We start from the raw sequence: 22,743 nt of genomic DNA on the forward strand, positions 1-22,743 counted from the left end.
ACTGTGCAGGGTACAGTACAGTAGCTGGAAATACTGTAAAAACACCTGCCTGTCATTATATTAGGAAGAGAAGAACAGGATCTAGCTAAACTGAATACAGTGTATATATATATATATATATATATATATATATATATATATATATATATATAACACCTGGGATGCATATATATATATACACAATACACTGTAACTGCAGCTAACTGACTCGACCTGCCTACTCTATCTAACTTAAATCAAATGACACTGTCTCTCTCTCTCTATCCCTCTATCTGAATGCCGGAACACACTACACAGGGCCGCCATGCAGGCGGCCTTATATAGTGTGGGGCGTGTACTAAACCCCCTGAGCCATTATTGGCCAAAGTCTCCTTGGCTTTGGCCAATTACGGCTCTCTGTTCAGACGGCAATGTGATTGGCCAAGCATGCAGGTCATAGTGCATGCTTGGCCAATCATCAGCCAGCAATGCACTGCGATGCCGCAGTGAATTATGGGCCGTGATGCGCCACTCGAGTTTGGTGCGAACGGCCCATATCGTTCGTAATTCGGCGAACGACCGAAAACACGATGTTCAAGTCGAACATGGGTTCAACTCGAACACGAAGCTCATCCCTAGTCCTTAACAATGTTTTTACATTATCCCATATTAATATTTTACACTATTATTACCATTATATTTTATATGAATGTTGTGTCATTAGAGGAAAATACCACAATGGTGACAATCTGAGCAAATCTCTGTACTCTTACTCTAAATGCTCTCATTATGTTATTAAATATAATTGTTCCTACTGCCATTTCTGCTGAGGAAAGCAATTCTCTGAAGGTATTTTCATTTCTTCTTGCAGTATTAGTTCCCGCACTAGATAATGTTATTTCAGTTGGGACTTTAATTCCCATACCTTGAAAGACCGCTCCATATAAAAAGCGTTTCTCATGGAGACAAAAGACAGCAGGACAGTGAGAAGGTAAATGTACTTCTACTTCATGTATTGTGCAACATCACTGTTTGTGGGAAGTGATACATCTTTTTTAAACCAAGTTTTTTATGTGGTTTTCTTCATCATGATGCTCACCAATAGACATACATTTTTTTGTTGAGGGATCGTCTGTGCCCCTTTCCAACAAAGAGTTTTTATTCATAAAGTGTTCATTCTTAAAGGACACCTATTCTCTAAGAAATGGGTAGGGCATAGTTGATCACTCCTGAATAATTCTGCTCACTTGGCCATCATGTCAATCCATTGGTTTAATGTTTTGCTGAGATAATGGCCCAGAACAAGTATACAGATCCATCTTGCTTCATAACATTCCAGGTTGGTGACTCAAAGCATTCAAGCCAGAAGGAGGTCAGCAATAGCAGCCTATATGTTTCCCTCATTACACATATCTTTAAAGGGTAACAATAATAATAGTGGGCCAAATATATATATATATACACTACTCTCTAATTCATCCCAAAGGTGTTCTATTGGGTTGAGGTCAGGTGCAGGCCAGTCAAGTTCCTCCACCCCAAACTCACTCGTCCTTGTCTTACTTAGTGCACTGGTCCAAATCATTTGGTGGAGGAAGGATTGAGGGAGAGATTATGGTGTGGGGTTGTTTTTCAGGGATTGGGCTTGGCCCCTTAGTTCCAGTGAAGGGAACTCTAAAGCCTTGTAAACACGGTCAGATTATTGGACACATTTTCATCAGTTTTTTGTTTGATGCTAGTCTCAAATTGAAAGTGAAGAGGGTACTCACACCATCAGAAAATTTTCTGACGACAGAATTCAACATCAGAAGTGAAGTAATGTGTTGAATTGTTTTGTATGTGTTTTTTCATTCCTGTGTATGCCTAGTTTCGCTCTGCAGATTTTTTTTGTTAGAAAACCATACTAATGAAAAGAAAATCGGACGTTGTGGTCACATCAGACAAAATTTTTCAAGCCTGCACATTCAGTTTTTGTCTGCCGAAAATTCGTAATCGGCTGTCAAAAGCAGCATACTAAGGATCAGAAAATCAGCAGATCGTTCATTGGACAAAATTTATCTTCAGATTTTCTGACCGTGTGTATGGGTCTTTAAGGCGTCAGCATACCAAGACATTTTGGACAATTTCATGCTCCCAACTTTGTTGGAACAGTTTGGGGATGGCCCCTTCCTGTTCCAACATGACTGCGCACCAGTGCACAAACAAGGTCTATAAAGACACGGATGAGCGAGTTTGAAGTGGAGGAACTTAACTGTTCTGTACAGTGTCCTGACCTCAACCCCATAGAATACCTTTGGGATGAAATAAGGTGGAGGCTGCAAGCCAGGCCTTCTCGCCCACGTCAGTGCCTGACCTCACAAATCCACTTTGGGAAGAATGGTCAAACATTCCCATAGACACACTCCTAAACCTTGTAGACAAAAGCTAAGGCAGCACTCAATGGGCTTCCAAGGTGAACTCTCCATGATAATGTTTATTTGTCAATTTTTCATTTGTCGTTTTGATGAGACACGAGCTCATCTTGCTTGCCATCTTACCCAGGCAGCATAATGTTCTGTCATGCCTTTTCTTGTCTCTGGCACTTGCCATTAGTGCCTGGGTTTGGCTCCATACTTCACTTATGTCCATTTTATGTACTACTTTGTTGCTGTTTCTTGTGCTTTCTATTTGGACATTTACCAACCACCACTTTTAGCTGAAACTTTGAATACATGGTTTTAGTTGTAACATGACAAAATGTGCAATATTTCAAGGGGTATGAATACTTTTTCAAGCCACTGTATATTTAAACTGTGTGTGTATATATATATATATATATATATATATATATATATATACAGTGCCTTGAAAAATATTCATACCCCTTGAAATATTCCACAATTTGTCATGTTACAACTAAAAACGTAAATATATTTTATTGGGATTTTATGTGGTAGACATAATTGTGAAGTGGAAGGAAAATGTTAAATGGTTTTTCAAATTCTTTACAAAAAAAAATAACTGAAAAGTGTGGCGTGCATTTGTATTCAGCCGCCTTTACTCTGATACACCTAAAATCTAGTGGAACCCATTGCCTTCAGAAGTCACCTAATTAGTAAATAGAGTCCACCTGTGTGTAATTTAATCTCAGTATAAATACAGCTGTTCTGTGAAGCCCTCAGAGGTTTGTTAGAGAACCTTAGTAAACAAACAGCATCATTAAGGCCAAGGAACACAACAGACAGGTCAGGGATAAAGTTGTGGAGAAGTTGAAAGCAGGGTTAGCTTATAAAAAAATATCCCAAGCTTTGAACATCTCATGGAGCACTGTTCAATCTATCATCCGAAAATGGAAAGAGTATGGCACAACTGCAAACCTACCAAGACATGGCCGTCCACCTAAACTGACAGGCTGGGCAAGGAGAGCATTAATCAGAGAAGCAGCCAAGAGGCCCATGGTAACTCTGGAGGAGCTGCAGAGATCCACAGCTCAGGTGGGAGAAACTGTCCAGAGGACAACTATTAGTCATGCACTCCACAAATCTGGCCTTTATGGAAGAGTGGTAAGAAGAAAGCCACTGTTGAAAGGAAGCCAGAAGAAGTCCAGTTTGCAGTTTGTGAGAAGCCATGTGGAGGACACAGCAAACATGTGAAAGAAGGTGCTCTGGTCAGATGAGACCAAAATGAAACTTTTTGGCCTAAAAGCAAAACGCTTTGTGTGGCAGAAAACTAACATTGCACATCACCCTGAACACACCATCCCCACCATGAAAAATGGTGGTGGCAGCATCATGTTGTGGGGATGCTTTTCTTCAGCAGGGACAGGGAAGCTGGTCAGAGTTGATGGGAAGTTAGATGGAGCCAAATACAGGCCAATCATAGAAGAAAACCTGTTTGAGCCTGCAAAAGACTTGAGACTGGGGTGGAGGTTCACCTTCCAGCAGGACAACAACCATAAATATACAGCCGGAGCTACAATAGAATGGTTTAGGCCAAAGCATATTCATGTGTTAGAAAGGCCCAGTCAAAGTCCAGACTTAAATCCAACTGAGAATCTGTGGCAAGGTTTGAGCTATTTTGCAAAGAAGAATGGGTAAAAATGTCACTCTCTAGATGTGCAAAGCTGGTAGAGACATCCCCAAAAAGACTTGCAGCTGTAATTGCAGTGAAAAGAGGTTCTACAAAGTATTGACTCAGGGGGGCTGAATACAAATGCCCACCACACTTTTCAGATATTTATTTGTAAAAAATTAGCAAAAACAATTTATCATTTTTCTTCCACTTCCTTGCACTTCACAATTATGTGCTGCCTTGTGTAGGTCTTTCACATAAAATCCCAATAAAATTAATTTTTGTATACGTTGGTTGTATATATACATGTAGATATATATATATATATATATATATATATATATATATATATATATATATATATATATATATATATATATATATATATATATATATATATATATATATATATATATATATATATATACATATATATATATATATATATACATATACATATATATATATATATATACATATAGATGACACCCGATTACCTGAGGCTGATGGGTTTTTTAGAGAGCAGGAGCTGTTTATCTGAATAATCTGAAATAAGGGAACAAGGAGAGGGTTGGAGTTACTCCTCTCATTATTCATTCGTCTGTGTGATTCAACACTAAGCAGTTGATATGGAAGAAATATTAAATTAATTTTTTTTTAAATACATTTATTTTTTGTTCTAGGATTTGCATTTCACTATTTAGGAGCTGGAGGTCTCATTATGCATTCATGACCTGCTGTTGTGCACTGGACGATCCCCGGATACTCTATGAAAGATAATGTTTGGTCTCCTCCTTCTGCTGAGCCTTGTATCTATATCTGAATTTTCTCTTAACAGCTGCAGACTATTCACTACAGAGCTCACAGGCATGTCACTAAATGGGGACATACTAATTGGGGTGGTGGTACCTGTTCATGTGAATAAAGTATATCCAAAGATCGATTACAAGGAACTGCCAGCTCCAGCCACATGCAAAACGTAAGAATAGTTTAATCTTTTTTTTATTCTTTGAATTTCATTGCATTACATTTCAAAACTGGTAGATAGGGTACAGGGACACTCTCCAACCTTTTTCTCACGCCGCAATGCCGTTGCTTAGGGAACGTCTATTCAGGCACCCAGTGCTGTCACATGAGGCTTGGGAGAGAAGACTTAAGCAAGTGGGTGTGATTATCAGGTTTCCACAAACTTTATATAAGATATAAAAACTGCACTATAAACAATCTATCCTTAAAAAATAAATAAATAGTAAGCAGCAATTATTTTGTGTAACACAATCACAAACAGTAAATAGAAAATAAATAAGAAACGCGCTAAATAATAAATGTGAAGTCCATAGGTGAATCCATATTCATTTGTGCAAAAATGTCCACAAGCAATGTGATAATGAATCAATCTCTTTAATAGCAGTGTCCATCATCCATCCCCAAAAACCGCAGTGAATCCACCACCACAAGCTGTAGAAACTGCTTACCAGCTCCTGTAGACCCCTTATTATAGGGGGTTGGTGTACGCCTGTGGCTTAAAACCCAGCTGGGGCCTTTCTCCACATCTCAGGGCTTCTCTGCAATTCCAATGTCACTCAGTGAGTTGGATAGGAGTCGAGCACCAAAACAAGACCAAAGGCTCCACATAGCATAAAATCGTTGGTGGGTTTATTATGAAATAAATTATAACACTCACAGCAGTAAGTAAAAGCACCTTAAGTTTGGTGTGTTGGCCGGCACACAACCATACAAACTCGTCCGTAGGGACACGAGAGAGATGGTGACCTCAGCACGTTGCTCTGTCCTACGCGTTTCGTCACAAATTACGTCATCCGGGGGCACAGGCGGCGCACTGCGTCACCATCTTAAATACATTATGGAATTAACCAAGCCTCATTCTGAGACTCAGCCAGCCAGACTGCTGGCACATAATCAAGTGCCATATCTCTATGTGATCCTTTTAAATAAAAGACTGCAAAGGTATTACTCCTATGCAACCAGCAAAAAAATAAATTTTTAATATTACTAGTGAATTGCTCACCGGCAAAAAGTCTCTAATATATGTGATTTACCCATTCCCAATGGCTTAGATCAGGCAGCCCAAAATTCAGAACCGAGTTCACATTCCAACAAGCTAATAGTTACTAGTAACAACAGAATCAAAATTGAAAATAAACATAAAACTCAAAAAATATTTTCCAAGAACATTTTTCCACAGGAAGTATTAAAAATGGGTCAAGTGTTACCACTTGATACCGCATCAGGGTGATCTCTGGTGGAGAACGTAGAAAGGTTCCACCTGTCAACCAAATAAATCGCCAGCAGGGGGAACTCCTCATATAGGATTAAAGGGGTTGTAAAGGTAAAAATTTTTTCACCTTAATGCATTCTATGCATTAAGGTGAAAAAACTTTTGACAGTACCGCCGCCCCCAGGCCCCCCGTTTTACTTACCTGACGCCTCGAATCTTCGCTGCTCGTCCTCGTCATCTTCATTGCAGCTCAGCCTGGTCGCTGATTGGCTGCAGTGGATGGATTGAAAGCAGCGCAGCCATTGGCTCGCGCTGCTGTCAATCACATCCGATGACGCGGCGCGCCGGGGGGCGGGGCCGAGTGATACAGCGAGCGGCTATAGTCGCCGGCTGTATCACGGGAGCGCGCCCGCAAGCACTCACCACCGTGCGAGGGAGCTCGCATGAAGGTGGTAAATGCTTGCGGGGAGGAGCTGAAACAGCTGCCGAGGGACCCCAGAAGACCAGGTTCGGGGCCACTCTGTGCAGAACGAGCTGCACAGTGAAGGTAAGTATAACATGTTTGTTATTTAAAAAAAAATAAATAAATAACTTTACAACCCCTTTAAGTCTAAACTGCTAAAACAAAAATCCACAAGGGTTTTTTTATTTACACTATTACTCCTTTATATTGGCTTTTGAAATGTACAAATGCAGCAATTTAGAAATTGGATGAAAGGTTTAGCACTGGGGAACACATTTTGAAAGAAAAAAGTGTATTTTATATACAAATATAGATCAGACCAAAATGAGGGACAAATGAGGGGGAAAGAGGGACAGAGGGACATTGGTCCAAATCAGGGACAGTCCCTCGAAATCAGGGACAGTTGGGAGCTATGCAAAAAACTAATCCAGAAGCACTGGCACATTTTGGGAAATGATCGGGTACTTAGCTCTGTGTTGCCTAAGAGGCTTCAGGTAATCTTTAGGGGTGAATCCTCCCTTAGGGATTAGATAGCCCCTAGCATCCAAGATCCACTAAAGGAAACCCCAATGTTTCTTTCAAAAATTTTCGGTTTACTATCGGTGTGTTAAATGTCAGGTGTGTACGTTCAACAGGTGTACCAGTAAAAAGGTGAATGCTTTTTCCTCTACTAGTGCGGCTCATGAGTATGAGATTGAACTGTTTATTACATGTTCCACTACTGGGGTCGTCTATCTGATTCAATGTCCCTGTGGACTTCAATATGTGGGAAGGACTAAATGCACCTTATCAGGTACAGCTCAACGAACATATAAATAATATAAGGAAGGGTTTCAAAAATCATTCAGTGTCAAAACATTATGATTTGATACACGGTAGGGACCCTTCATACACTCTGTTCCTGGGAATCGACAAATATCACTTTGCTGGAGAGGGAGCTCTCTAGTGAGAGAGATTTATAAACAGGAGATGGCCTGGGTGTATAGGCTAAAAACATACATTCCTTTTAGTCTTAACGAGGACATTGACGTTAATATGTTTAATAATAATTCTTAAATCGAAGAGGAGATGGTGATAGTATCATGTTGTCATGAAAAGGTTCACCCGTTGGTAGCGCTGTCGGTCTCTTGGATTGCAGTACCAGTGTCCACCAGTGGGTGTCTTCCAACATCCAGGACCTGTAATAAGAGGACTCACCTGCTGGTGGCACTGTTGCATCCTTGGGCCGTAGTACCGGTGTCCACCAGCGGGTGTATTCCGACAGTGTGGAGCAGGCAGCACCTTCTACGCTCAGGTGTAACGTGAGGTCAAATCACTGCAGTCTGATAAATACCCGGCAAGCCCTCACATCCTTGCCTTGGTGTCTCTCTCCCTGTGCCCTGATCTTGCTGCCTGTTATCTTGACCTTGAGCCTGCATCTGTTTTGACCTGACCTGACCTGATCCGATCCAATCCCTATCCTAGCCCATCCTGGACTTGTCCCTCCTGTTTCCTGATTTCCCTGTATCCTTGCCCTGCAGCCTATCCATCCATCCTCTCCCTGTCCTGTTGGCTTCCCGTCCTTACCCATCTGCTGACCTCCCTGTGTATGACCTCGGCCTGGCTTTGTTTACAATTCCGGTATCTCCATTTGTCTGTATATACTATTTGTTTGTGGGTTTGTGCACTGTTTATAGTTCACGTACTTGACACCTATTTAATAAACACCAATATTTTTTCACTTACATACGTTTCTGGTTTTCTCTGTGCAGTCCACACAGTCTGGTCTACTAAATTCCTTGACACATGTACTACCAATCCTGTTTTTTTCTAGAGTAGCCTTGATTCAAAGTTCACATCATAAGTGACTTTTGTTGGTGAACCATTTGATTGTTGGGTGGATTCCCTTGTTTCTCCAATAGAGGTCCCTCCGAAGTAATATCAAGTAGTGACCCCCTTAATAAAATGTTAACATTTCCTGTTATGAAAATATTTTTTGGGACTTTTGTAACTTAATTTTTTCAATAAAATTTTTTATTTATTATTTGTGGGCATATTTGTTCTATTGCACTTATTTTTAAATGTAGAGAGGATGGAGATCCGACCAATGTGCTATTGGTCTGGATTTTATAACTTTTAGTAGTTTAGACTTAATCCTATATGAGGAGTTCCCCCTGCTGGCGATTTATTTGGTTGACAGGTGGAACCTTTCTACTTTCTCCACTAGAGGTCACCCTGATGCGGTATCAAGTGGTGAAACTTGTGATCCATTTTTAATACTTCCTGTGGAGAAATGTTCTTGGAAAATATTGTTGAAGTTTTATGTTTATTTTCAATTTTGATTCTGTTTTTACAAGTAACTATTAGCCTGTTGGAATGTGAACTTGGTTCTGAGCCTTGGGCCGCCTGCTCTAAGCCATCGAGAATGGGTAAATCACATATATTAGAGACTTTTTGCCGGTGAGCTATTCGCCAGTAATATTTAATTTTTTTTTTTTTTGCTGGTGATACCTTTGCAGTCTAGGAGCGATACCTTTGCAGTCTTTGGACCAACGTCTTGTTATTTAAAAGAATCACATAGAGATATGGCACTTGATTATGTGCCAGCAGTCTGGCTGGCTGAGGCACAGAACAAGGCTTGGTTAATTCCGTAATGTATTTAAGATGGTGACGTGGTGCGCCACCCGTGCCCCAGGATGATGTAGATTGTGACAAAATGCGTAGGTCGGAGCGACATGCTGACATCACCATCTCCCGTGTCCTGACTGATGGGTTTGTTTGGTTTTGTGCCGGCCGACACACCAAACTTAAGGTGCTTTTACTTACTTTTACTACTTACTGCTGTGCAGCAACTGCACTGTTAACAGACATTGGACAAGGAGAAAATACAAGTGCATAACAGTGCGAACAGCATCCTTGAGAGGTCACTATTTTACCAAATTAAGAGAAGAGATTTAGAGTTTTACAAATGAGGATTCCTAACTTTAACCACTTACAGACCACCCGCTGTCATTATACGGTGGCTCTTTGAAGAGGGATATCATTGTTATGGCAGCACCTAGCTGCCATAACCCCAGTATCCTCTTCTTCAGCGGGCGGTCTGCTTTCAGATAAACGTGGTCTCTGCGGCGGCATACTTACCTGCTCTGTGCATTGGTTTTGCGCAGAGCAGCCCAGATACTCCTCTTTTTGGATCCCAAGTGATGCTCCTCCCCCCGCTGAGTGCCCGCCACAGCAAACCACTTGCTATGGGGGCACTTGTGCAGGCTCACTCCCGAGCTGGCATGGCCTCCTCACTGGCTGTGATTGACAACAGCAGGAGCCAATGGTTCCCACTGCTGCCCCTCTGTCCAGTGAAGAAATAGAGAGCAAAGAGAGGCTACTCTCGGGCACTGCGCTGGATCACGATTAGGGTCAGGTAAATATAAGGGGGGCTGGGAGGGGGGGTTGTGGAGCTGTGCACAGAAGTTTTTTTACCTTAATGCAGAGAATGCATTAAGGTAAAAAAGAAAAAAACTCCCTCTGCCTTTAGACCCACTATAATGATGTATTAAGGATTACAGAACTGCATTCATGTGTGTCTTCTGTACCTGCCTAGAGCTCAGCGTTAATATTATCATAGGCACAACATGTTATCTTAGATCAGTTTTTATAGACAATGAATGCATGGGATGATGTGTTATCCTTTGTCTTAAATTCAGTTTCAGGCTGGAGAATTACCAACGTGTCCAGGCTGTACATTTTGCAGTGGAGGAGATAAATAAAGATCCTCAAATATTGCCAAACATCTCATTGGGGTTTCAGATTTTTGACTCTTGCGCTGTCCTGCAGAGGGCGATATCAGGAACACTGCAGCTGCTGAGTGGACATGGCCAAGCTCTGGTTAACTACCGCTGTAACCAAGACATCCATTTGGCTGCTGTCATTGGCCACTCCATCTCCACCTATACCATGCTGTTGGCTCATATCCTGGGGCTCTATCGGTACCCACAAGTAAGTGCAATTTTATTTTCCCAATCTGTACCAAAGAAGACCCAAATTTATCTCCAACTCATCCTCTTCTGTATTATATAATCATCAAAACCATTGATATAGCTTGGAGCTTGCCTTGTAATATTTCAAATATAGTAACTCACATACATGCCGATTTTGATTTAGCACTGTCCATGGTAGGTGTTCTGGCTCAGCAAAGTCTGTACCGACAGAATTATGAGAGATATCATTGGTGGTATTTTTTCTAAAAATTTTACTGGTCTGGTGGATTTTGGCTTCATTAATTTCGTAGCCACTGACCCAAAACTAAAACCACAAATACAAGAAAGCTGATTTAGGTTAGGTTCATACCTGTGAGGGCGTGCGGGCCGTGGTTTGTGAGGGCATGAGAGCCCATTCATTTGAATGTGCCTGCGACATGCAGGAAACCTTGTTTCCAAGTACGGGTGCATTTTCCAGTGCAGGCGCTGTGCCATTAGGATTAATAATACTTCATATTCCCATCGCACACGTTCCTAGTATAAGCTCTCAAGATTTGGGTGCTGCAGCAACAACCAGCTGGATACTGGTTCAAGTCACAAAGTAGATATTTGCCAGCGCACCAAGGATGGGCACAAAGTGGCATCCAAACGGTTAGTTTATTGCATGACCACAACACAAGAAAGGTGCAACGTTTCGGGGTCACGCAGGACTCCTTCGCCAGGCATACCTGACGAAGGGGTCCTGCGTGATTTTGAAATGTTGGACCTTTCTTGTGTTGTGATCATGCAATAAACTACCCATTTGGACGCCCCTTTGTGCCGACCATTAGGATTAATGGCACCTGCCCACGGGTCCCCTATTTTTCGGTGTGGGAGGTTGTGGCTGCCGGTATTTGTGCAGGTCCCCCAGCGGCACCCCCCATACAGATGTGAACCTAGCTTTACTAAGGGCTCACATAGACTTGTGGTTGGGGGGGCATTAAAAATGTACCATTGAGTCACCGAGCCTCCCCAACCACCCTCCCGCCTTTTAAGCTGCAAAGGCAGAGAACAGGGGTGTTCATATAATATGGTAATGATGCTTTTCTTCACATCCACTACAAAAGCTATGACTACTGCCGTGTTCAGTAAGCCCACCACTGAACGTGACCCATTCAAGTAAAGAGGGGAAGCGCCGCAAATACCCAGCAACCGCATGCAATGCATGTGGTTGAGGCACTTTGGTGTAGCAATTTAAAGGTTAAAACAAGCAGTGAGGAGGCATCACAACACCCCTGAAAATGTATTCAAATGCAGAAATCTTTTCAGAGGCACGCCAATTTAGACGACTTAAAGTGGTTGTAAAGACAGAAGGTTTTTTTTATCTTAATGCACAGAATGCATTAAGATAAAAAACCTTCTGTGTGCACCACCCCCTCTCAGCCCCCCTAATACTTACCTGAGCCCTATCTCCATCCAGCGATGTTGCATGAGAGACTTGGCAGTCCAGGACTCTCCCTTCTCATTGGCTGAGACAAATTGGTGCCCGCTGCTGTCAATCAAAATCAGTGAGCCAATGAGGGGAGAGAGGGGGCGAGGCCAAGAATAGAATAACAACATTGCAAAATTTTCAAATTTTCAAGTGAAAACATATAAAAAAGGAAAACTAAAGCAGAGTCCCAGTGAAAAATTTCAGTCCATGAATAAAAGAATTAAACAGCATCCACCCATGTAAGATATCAGTGGCAAATTGCAAAGATGGAAATCGTGAAAGATCCTTCAAAGAATGTGCATCCAACTCCACACCCAAGTGAGTAAGTAGCCTGCTTACCAGCTATCCGTGACCAATGAAACAGTAGTTTCATCCAGCACAGGGAAATCGGTCTCCCCAAGACCTTTATAGATGGAACCACAGCTAGGCCGTTAACACTCAAAAAATTTAAAAGAAAAAGCTTCCATAGTGCAGTACTTTGTAAAAAATGAATTTAATATAATAAGTAGGTCGCACTTACAAAATGTAAAACGTTCATAAGCGATAGAGCAATAAATTCGTCTTGTAATGAAGACCGCGGCATCTCCTCAGGCTTCCCTTCACTTCCTATTTAGTTTGCCCATCAACCTCCTGGGAGGAAAAACATGATGATGTCACCATTGTAGGCTCCACCCTATGCGTTTCATCAGCATCGCTGCCATCCACACAGGTGATCTAGCGATCCCAAGACATAGAAACTGGTTCCATGGTAGAGCCATGTTGTGCCCCCCCCCGCCAGAACACTCCTGTCAGCGCTCAAAGCCATTGGCTGAGAGTGCTGATCAGGAGCCGGTCGGCTGCTGGTTTTCCAGTACGCTCGTTCAACAGAAGCCAGCCGGCCTCTGTTGGACCTGCTAACATACACATTGGCCGAATGTCAGATGGGTTTTATTGACATTCAGCATGTGTGTACTAGGGATGAGCTTCGAGTTCGAGTCAAACTCATGTTCAACTCGAACATCGGCTGTTCGCCAGTTCGCCGAACAGCGAACAATTTGGGGTGTTTGCGGCAAATTTGAAAGCCGCGGAACACCCTTTAAAAGTCTATGGGAGAAATCAAAAGTGCTAATTTTAAAGGCTTATATGCATGGTATTGTCATAAAAAGTGTTTGGGGAACTGGGTCCTGCCCCAGGGGACATGGATCAATGCAAAAAAAAGTTTTAAAAACTGACGTTTTTTCGGGAGCAGTGATTTTAATAATGCTTAAAGTGAAACAATAAAAGTGTAATATTCCTTTAAATTTTGTACCTGGGTGGTGTCTATAGTATTCCTGTAAAGGGGCACATGTTTCCCGTGTTTAGAACAGTCTGACAGCAAAATGACATTTCAAAGGAAAAAAAGTAATTTAAAACTACTCGCGGCTATTAATGAATTGCCATAACATAAAAGTTCATTGATAAAAACGGCATGGGAATTCCCCACAGGGGAACCCCGAACCAAAATTTAAAAAAAAAATGACGTGGGGGGTCCCCCTAAATTCCATACCAGGCCCTTCAGGTCTGGTATGGATATTAAGGGGAACCTCAGCCAAAATTTTTTTTAAAAAATGGCGTAGGGTACCCCCAAAAATCCATACCAGACTGTTATCCGAGCACGCAACCTGTCAGGCCGCAGGAAAAGAGGGGGGGACAAGAGAGCGCCCCCCCTCCTGAACCATACCAGGCCACATGCCCTCAACATTGGGAGGGTGCTTTGGGGTAGCCCCCCAAAACACCTTGTCCCCATGTTGATGGGGACAAGGGCCTCATCCCCACAACCCTTGCCCGGTGGTTGTGGGGGTCTGCGGGCGGGGGCTTATCGGAATCTGGAAGCCCCCTTTAACAAGGGGACCCCCAGATCCTGCCCCCCCTGTGTGAAATGGTAAGGGGGTACAAAAGTACCCCTACCATTTCACAAAAAAACTGTCAAAAATGTTAAAAATGACAAGAGACAGTTTTTGACAATTACTTTATTTAAATGCTTCTTCTTTCTTCTATCTTCTATCTTCCTTAGGTTTCTTCCTCCATCTTCTTCTTCTTCTGGTTATTCTGGTTCTTCCTCCGGTGTTCTCGTCCGGCATCTTCCTCAGCAGCGCCTTCTTCTCTTCTTCTTCTTTTCTCGGGCCGCTCCGCATCCACGATTGGATGGGAGGCTCCTGCTGTGTGACGCTTCTCCTCTTCTGATGGTTCTTAAATAACGGAGGGCGGGGCCACCCGGTGATCCTGCCCCCCTCTGACGCACGGGGACTTGATGGGGACTTCTCTGTGGCATTCCCCATGACATCAGAGGGGTTCACCCGTTACGTAATCCGTTACGTAATACGTGATCCAGCACAGGGGAGCCGTTCTGACGCCATACTCCTATGCAAGGTGGTCGGCATAGTGAAACACAGTGATATTCACGCATTACACAATCCTTATATTCATTTTGTATATCAGTGTCCAATATTAGAGATGACCAAACCAAAAAAGTCCACAAACTAAAAAATGAAAAATATGCATAAAAAATAAAGAGTCCACACCCAATGGCAAAATGAGGCCCCAAAGGGGATAATCCAATACAGTAAAACCTTGGATTGAGAGTAACTTGGTCTGTGAGTGTTTTGTAAGACAAGCAAAATTTTTGTATAAATTTCACTTGATATACAAGCGATGTCTTGATATACAAGTAGCGTCGTCATGTCACAACTGAGTATAAAAGAGAAGAGAGGCTCCTCTAAGTGTAGCAATATGGTAACATTTAATGAAGGTACAACATTTAGTAACTCACATGGTTGATGAATAAAACAGGCACATCTCAGTATGCAGGCATCCGGGATAAAGTTGTCCACATAGACCATCCCCTGCACCGCCATCAACGTTAATCTCTTCCACTCTGCGCTCCACGAGCGGTTCAAGCCTTGCTTTCAGATCTCTATACTGCAGGGTAGTCTTCCCGGTCACGATTGCAGATTGACAGCAGTGAGAGCCGGTGGGGGGAGGATGGTCTATGTCAGGGATATGCAATTAGCGGACCTCCAGCTGTTGCAGAACTACAAGTCCCATGAGGCATAGCAAGACTCTGATAGCCACAAGCATGACACCCAGAGGCAGAGCATGATGGGACTTGTAGTTTTGCAACAGCTGGAGGTCCACTAATTGCATATCCCTGGTCTATGTGGACAGCTTTACCCCGGATGCCTGCATACTTAGATGTGCCTGTTTTAATCATCAACCATGTGAATTGCTAAATGTTGTACCTTCATTAAATGTAACCGTATTGCTACACTTAGAGGCGCCTCTCTTCTCTTTTATACTCTGTAGCTCCTGCTAGATTTTGCTTCTAATCCCCTTGTGGAAGCTTCCATTTATGGATGGACATTTTATGGTTACACAACCTATCACATTGCTATAATCTTTTTATATGGACTATAAATTGAAGGACTTGGTTGTGGAACAAATCATCTGATTTGCCATTATTTCTTATGGGGAAATTCGCTTTTACATACAAGTGCTTGGGATTACAAGCATGTTTCCGGAACGAATTATGCTTGCAAGCCAAGGTTTTACTGTATATGCAATTCGTGAGTGGATGGTTCAGTTATGCAGTGCTCCCGATAAACCAGATCACTGAAAGTGCCAACTAGAAATGTATGATCTCTGTATTGCTATGGGATCAAAGTACTTTAACAAGTGAAATGAATCACTTCAAGATCCACTGCACCTCTCCACACACCTCCTCCAGTCACGTGGCAGTAGGATGTACCAATCACCTCAGGAGTAGCAGGACAACAAACACCATAGAGTAATATCACTAAAACTAATTTTTATTATAAACAGAAAGGTACTCACCAACATCTCAGGATAAAAAGCATAAATTGCCTCGTTGTTGTACACCAGCAGGCATGATGATGTCACAGGCCTCAAGCCCCACCCTGCGTGTTTTATCGTCAATAGGACGTCTTCAGGGGACAGGTAAGAGGCCGGTGGCATCAGCTACATGAATTTTTTTAAGAACTCACTTATAATGAAAACAAGATAAATGCCTATTATCTATGTTCTGGGGATAAACATTAGAATACCTACATCAGTATATACACAAACCTATCAGGTTTTGTGCTTTTTTTTTTAACTGTAATTGTGTGCTTTGAATGTTGTGCATAATTTCTTTGTTTCCAGGATAGGGCAAGTGGCTCTAACTGGATAGAGCCACCTTATGAGTATAGAGATAAAAAAAACTGGCACATAGCTTGCCTTATGTTCTTTATACATTAAAAGACATCATCGGCTGATGCGTTTCAGCCAGCTACATTGTGAGTATAGCTCTCAATTGTTCTTTGTTTGGAGGGACAGCCCTGGGATTTGGGAGTCAAACTCCTCTCACCATCTTCCCTACCCAGCTGTATCTTTTCTAGAACTAACGTGTTGATGTTAATTTAGGGTGTGTTTTTAAATTGCATTAAATCTTTAACTAGTATTGTGATATTAATCATCAAATATTTCTGCTTTCATTTTCTCTTCTACTCAAGCAAAGTGGGATTTAGTTGCTTGGAAGAATTCATTTTTTGACAAACATGCTTACATAATTTGTAAACTTTTATTGCCTATGATAATAGTCATTGGCAGTGGCATCGGGAGGGGGGGCTAAGGGGGGCTGGAGCCCTGAGTGGGGCTCCAAAAAGCCCCAGGTCTCGGGCATCCACAACTCTATTATTAGCCCCGAGCTAATACAACTCTATTATTAACCCACTATGGCTGAGCTGTAGGAGGAGGTCACCTATAGTCTGGTCAGGTAGGTCAGTGCATGTCAGTGTGGGTCAGGTAGGTCAGTGTATGTCAGGTAGGTCAGTGCATGTCAGGTAGGTCAGTGCATGTCAGTGTGTGTCAAGTAGGCCAGTGTATGTCAGGAAGGTCAGTGTGTGTCAGGTAGGTCAGTGCGTGTCTGTGTGGGTCAGGTAGGTCAGTGCATGTCAGTGTGTGTCAGGTAGGTCAGTGCATGTCAGTGTGGGTCAGGTAGGTCAGTGTATGTCAGGTAGGTCAGTGTGTGTCAGTGTAGGTCAGTGTGGGTCAGTGTAGGTCAGTGTGGGTCAGGTAGGTCAGTGTAATGGACAGTGTGGTTCAGGTAGGTCAGTGTAATGGTCAGTGTGTCAGGTAGTTGAGTTTAGTGGTCAGCATTGATGGGCACTGGTAAGCCAGGCAGCAACCAGCAGGTGAGCTTACCCCCCACCAAACAACACCCCCCTCTACACAACCCCTAATCTCAGAGTTTTGAAATGAGTATCAGGCATAACTGGAAATTTTCCAAAGTTTGTGAGCCTAATATTGGGGCAGGATGAAGGGCAGGGTAAGGGTTAGTGCTAATAGTGGGGCATGTAATGCACTGTACCAAAGTAAAGGGAGTAAGTTAGGGCTCGTTTACAATACTACAAAGTAAGCTTCAAGGGAGCTAGCATTTAAATTAAACAATTAAAGGTGCAAAGAAGGGTATCAATATTTAAAGCGATTGTAAAGGAAAAAAAAATCAAATATCTCTATACTTACCTGCTCTGTACAATGGAATTGCACAGAGCGGCTCTGAACCACCTTGTCTCAGTTCCCCCGCCAGTGCTCCTGGCCCCTCCTCTCTGTCCACTGCTCACATAGAAAGCCTCTTCCTATGGGGGCACTTGTGTGTGCTCGCTCCCAAGCCTCGCTGCTGCCTCCATTGCCACAGACAGTGGCACTCGACCCTGCCCCCTCGCTACTGGCTTTGATTGACAGCACTGAAAGCCAAAGGCCCCAGCAAAGCCAGTGAGACCTGGAATGAGGGGAGAGAAGAGCTGGAGAAGTGCACAGCGCTGGATAGAATGAGGGCTGGGGTAAGTATAAGGGGGAGTGAGGGGCCCAATTGAATGTCTAAACAGTTTTTACCTTAATGCAAATGATGCATTAAAGTGGATGTAAACCCGAGTCATGAAATTTGAGCTGGGCACATATATCTGCAGTGTTTTATTATCTCTCTCCAAAGCCCTAGGTCCCGTGGCTTTTTCCTGCTCTGTTCTTCTGTTATCAGCATGAAAACTTCTGACAAGTTCTCTGATACATGTGCTAAAATCAGCCTGAAATTTGTGTCAGAGTGGGTGCTATAAAGAGATTAGCAGACAGCTGGTCAAATTACAGCACAGGTCTGCAAGTCTCTGCCTATGTGGAGGGAGTGTGTGCCTTTCCTCCAATCAGCTGTCTCACAGTGTATGGCAAGACTCCCCTTTCCCTGCTGGAACAGGAAGTGAAAATTCTAACAGGATGTGCACTTTCTAAAGAGTATATAAAGCTGAAGACAGCAGATATACATGTAAAACTTATGTAGGAGGATTTGTTTCATCCCTGTGTATCATCTGGGGGTATTCACTTCACTGGGTATATGTGAGGGTTTACATCCACTTTAAGGTAAAAAATGTTTAGCCTTTAGAACCACTTTAAGTTAAAGGTATAAAAAGGTGGATGTATCAATGCAAAGAAAAGTTTTAAAAACGGCCGTTTTTTTGGAGGCAGTGATTTTAATAATGCTTAAAGTTAAACAATAAAAGTGAAATATTCCTTTAAATTTCGTACCTGGGGGTGTCTATAGTATGCCTGTAAAGCGGCACATTTTTCCTGTGTTTAGAATAGTCCCTGCACAAAATGACATTTCTAAAGGAAAAAAAGTAATTTAAAAGTACTCGCGGCTATAATGAATTGTCAGTCCTGGGAATACAGCTAAAAGAAGTCATTGAAAAAAACGGCATGGGATCCCCCCGTCCATTACCAGGCCCTTTGGGTCTGGTATGAATATTAAGGAGAACACCGAACCAAAATTTTAAAAAATAATTGCGTGGGGGTCCCCCCAAATTCCATACCAGGCCCTTCAGGTCTGGTATGGATATTAAGGGAACCCCACGCCAAAATTTTTTAAAAAATGGTGTGGGGGTCCCCATCAAAATCCATACCAAACCCTTCAGGTCTGGTATGGATTTTAAGGGGAACCCCGCAACCTGGCAGGCCACAGGAAAATAGGGGGGACGAGAGAGGGCCCCCCACCTGAACCGTACCAGGTCACATGCCCTTAACATGGGGAGGGTGCTTCGGGGTAGCCCCCAAAGCACCTTGTCCACATGTTGATGGGGACAAGGGCCTCATCCCCACAACCCTTGCCCTGTGGTTGTGGGGGTCTGCGGGCAGGGGCTTATCGGAATCTGGAAGCCCCCTTTAACAAGGGGACCCCCAGATCCCGGCCTCCGCCCCTGTGTGAAGTGGTATCGGGGTCCAAATGTACCCCTACCATTTCACAAAAAAAGTGTCAAAATGGTACAAATGAAAAGACACAGCTTGGGACAAGTTCTTTATTAAAAAATAAAAAAAATAAAAATGTCCCACAAAGTCCATTCATCTTCTCTTGCTCTGCCGAAAGGACCGAAAAATAAAAAAAATAAAGCCAGGACTGACCCGCCTCCATGGGAGGCACCCGCCGTATGATGCGTCTGTGCTTTGACAGTTCTTTTATAACTGAGGGCGGGGCCACGCAGTGATGTTCCTGGGTGACCCCGCCCCCTCTGACGCACGGGGACTTCCCTATGGCTTTCCTGGGGGGGCGTCAGAGGGGGGCGGGGCCACCTGTTTACGTACCCGGGTGGCCCTGCCCCCTCTGACGCCATGGGGAAGCCATTGAGAAGTCCCCGTGCGTCAGAGGGGGGCGGGGTAACCCGGGAACATCACCATGTGGCCCCACCCTCAGTTAGAAAAGAACTGTCAAAGCGAAGACGCATCATACGGCGGGTGCCACCCATGGAGGCGGGTCGGTCGCGGCTTTGGTTTTTTTTCTTTTTCGGTCCATCGGCGGAGCGAGAGAAGATGAATGGACTTTGTGGGACATTTTTATTTTTTTATTTTTTAATAAAGAACTTGTCCCAAGCTGTGTCTTGTCATTTGTACCATTTTGACACTTTTTTTGTGAAATGGTACAAAATATTACAGCACACACATGCAAAATGACATTTACCTCCTGCAAGGCTTATTTAAAACACCTAGACATTTATAAAAAAGCATTATCAAAAAATATGGGGATTTGGTCACACCCTATTGCTATACGGAGCTTAAGCCCACTTACTGTGACAAAGTACCCCATGATTAGTGGGTCCTACACTATCCATAGACTGGGAGATCATGCTTCTCTGCCGGGACCGACAATTAATTATAGCCGCGAGTAATTTTAAATGACTTTTTCACCTTTAGAAATGTCATTTTGCTCTCAGACTATTCTAAACACGGGAAAAATGTGCCACTTTACAGGCATACTATAGACACCCCCCAGGTACGAAATTTAAAGGGATATTTCACTTTTATTGTTTCACTTTCAGCATTATTAAAATCACTGCTCCCGAAAAAACTGCCATTTTTAAAACTTTTTTTTGCATTGATACATGTCCCCTGGGGCAGGACCCAGGTCCCCAAACACTTTTTATGACAATACCATGCATATAAGCCTTTAAAATTAGCTCTTTTGATTTCTCCCATAGACTTTTAAAGGGTGTTCCGCGGCTTTCGAATTTGCGGTGAACACCCCAAATTGTTCGCTATTTGGCGAACAGACGAACACCTGATGTTCGACTCGAACTTATGTTCGAGTCGAACATCGAGCTCATCCTAATTGTCATTGACGCTTCACATTGGTTGTCCAGTAGTGGGGTTCTCTCAGGATTCAGAAGGTAGGGTGGTCTAGATCTCCCTTTTAAAGCACCTGGTGGCTGTGTAATGTCTTTCCTACCCATGATACCATCTCACTCCTATGTTCTCACTTTCTGCCACATTACCATGCCTAACCTGACTTCCTGTATAGCCTGCCTTTGTTAGGGCCAGCTAAAGTTTTAATAAGCAAGACCTGCCTGTCCTTGATCTAAACCCCAACCTATGACCAGACAATAAAGGAAGACCAGTCTAGTTATGAGCTCATCTCTCTGTCACTCTGCTTCTGCCTTCTATCAGCATGTTTTTTGTCGACACAAGAACCAATTGGCTCATTTTGCTACTTCTCCTTCTTTGAAGCTCTGCTCTACAGGGACTGCAAGAGTGTCAGAATGGCAAGTGCGCCAGCATGGACACACATGAAAGCAGATGAAGCAGGATCCTCCAGGGCACAGAGTCTAATAGCCAGGTGACATTCCCAGGGGCTCCCTTTATGGTGGGCTGGGGACATGGTATTCAGGATAAAAGCCAGAGCAGGCAGCACACATGGATAACCAGGAAAAAGCCAGACGTCAGAGCAGGCAGTGAACATGAATAACCAGGAACAAGCTGAAGGTCAGGGCAGGCAGCAGATATGAATAGTCAGGAAAAAAAGCCAGTGAGATGTACACAGTAAGGCTAATTAGGGGCTCAGCAGCCAGTTTGTGAAGGTATTGCTTGGGCAACAAGCCAGAAGATGTGCTGAGTTTAAATACACCAGGCAGAAGAAGGTAGCCACTCTGATTAGATAAAGCAATGATAAGCAAAGAGCAGCTTTGGGCAGAGAGCCACTGATTGACTGTGATGGTGACAGAACAGAGAGCACTTTGTTACAGTCTGGGTAAAACACGGTAGTGTGTGCAGCGGAGCACCATAGACATAAAAATAAAGACATTGATGTAGTAATGATTACAAAGCTGCAATAATTAATGTCATTTATATTTCCCTGGAGTTTAGCTTTAATGTTTAATTAATGTTATTGTTATGGTTAATGTATTTTACTACAGATCAGCCATTTCTCTACAAGCTCTCTTCTCAGCAACCGGATTCAGTTCCGTTCATTCTTTAGGACTGTACCCAGTGATGCTTTCCAGTCCCGAGGCTTAGCCCAGCTTGTGTTGCATTTTGGGTGGACCTGGATTGGTCTGGTAGCAACTGACAATGATTATGGACAACAAGGTATCCAAATGGTCAAAAAGGATATCTTAAAAGCTGGAGGTTGTGTGGCCTTCACAGAGAGTATAGCTATCAACCAGCCAGATAGAAATGCTCCACACATTGTTCAGGTGATCAAAGAATCGACAGCCACTGCAGTGGTCATCTTTTCTACAGACGTAGATCTGGTGCATGTTCTCGATGAGATGCTAAAGCAAAATGTAACAGGAAAAACCTGGATCGCTAGTGAGGCTTGGGCCACCTCTGCCTTCTTTTCGGTTCAGAAATACTCTAAGCTGCTTCATGGAACAATTGGCTTTGCTCTGCACAGTGGAAAAATGCCAGGATTTGGGGATTTCCTCAACAGGATCTATCCATCCATGTCTGTAGGAAAAGAATGGATAAAAATATTCTGGGAGGAAACATTCACCTGTAAGTTCTTGGACAAGGAAAATCAAACAACATTTTTGCCATCATCAGTAAAAGAATGCACAGGGGAGGAATGCCTAAGTAACATCCTGAATAGCTATAATGATATATCTGGTCTGAGAGTGACATACAATATCTACATTGCAGTTCATGTTGTAGCAAGAGCTCTTCAGGACTTAACCAGCTGCAGGCAAGGAGATGGACCATTTCTCAATGGAACATGTGCAGATATGCAAAACTTTCAGCCATGGCAGGTAATGTCATTCTGAAGCCC

The 22,743-nt window shown here is 43.0% G+C and overlaps 1 protein-coding gene across 1 annotated transcript in view; it reads left to right on the forward strand.

Annotated features, from left to right (window-relative positions):
• The first annotated feature begins 1,270 nt into the window (after positions 1 to 1,270).
• LOC141134109 (extracellular calcium-sensing receptor-like) overlaps positions 1,271 to 22,743 on the forward strand; it is a 43,797-nt gene continuing 22,324 nt past the window's right edge. Inside the window, exons 1-4 of the mRNA XM_073623693.1 lie at positions 1,271 to 1,401; positions 4,865 to 5,005; positions 10,409 to 10,700; positions 21,893 to 22,723. Of these exons, the coding sequence (XP_073479794.1) occupies positions 1,271 to 1,401; positions 4,865 to 5,005; positions 10,409 to 10,700; positions 21,893 to 22,723 (1,395 nt within the window). The remainder of the gene's footprint in view (positions 1,402 to 4,864; positions 5,006 to 10,408; positions 10,701 to 21,892; positions 22,724 to 22,743) is intronic.

The sequence above is a fragment of the Aquarana catesbeiana genome, linkage group LG03 (assembly GCF_042186555.1).
Source record: "Aquarana catesbeiana isolate 2022-GZ linkage group LG03, ASM4218655v1, whole genome shotgun sequence".
In the NCBI taxonomy this organism is placed as follows: Eukaryota; Metazoa; Chordata; class Amphibia; order Anura; family Ranidae; genus Aquarana; species Aquarana catesbeiana.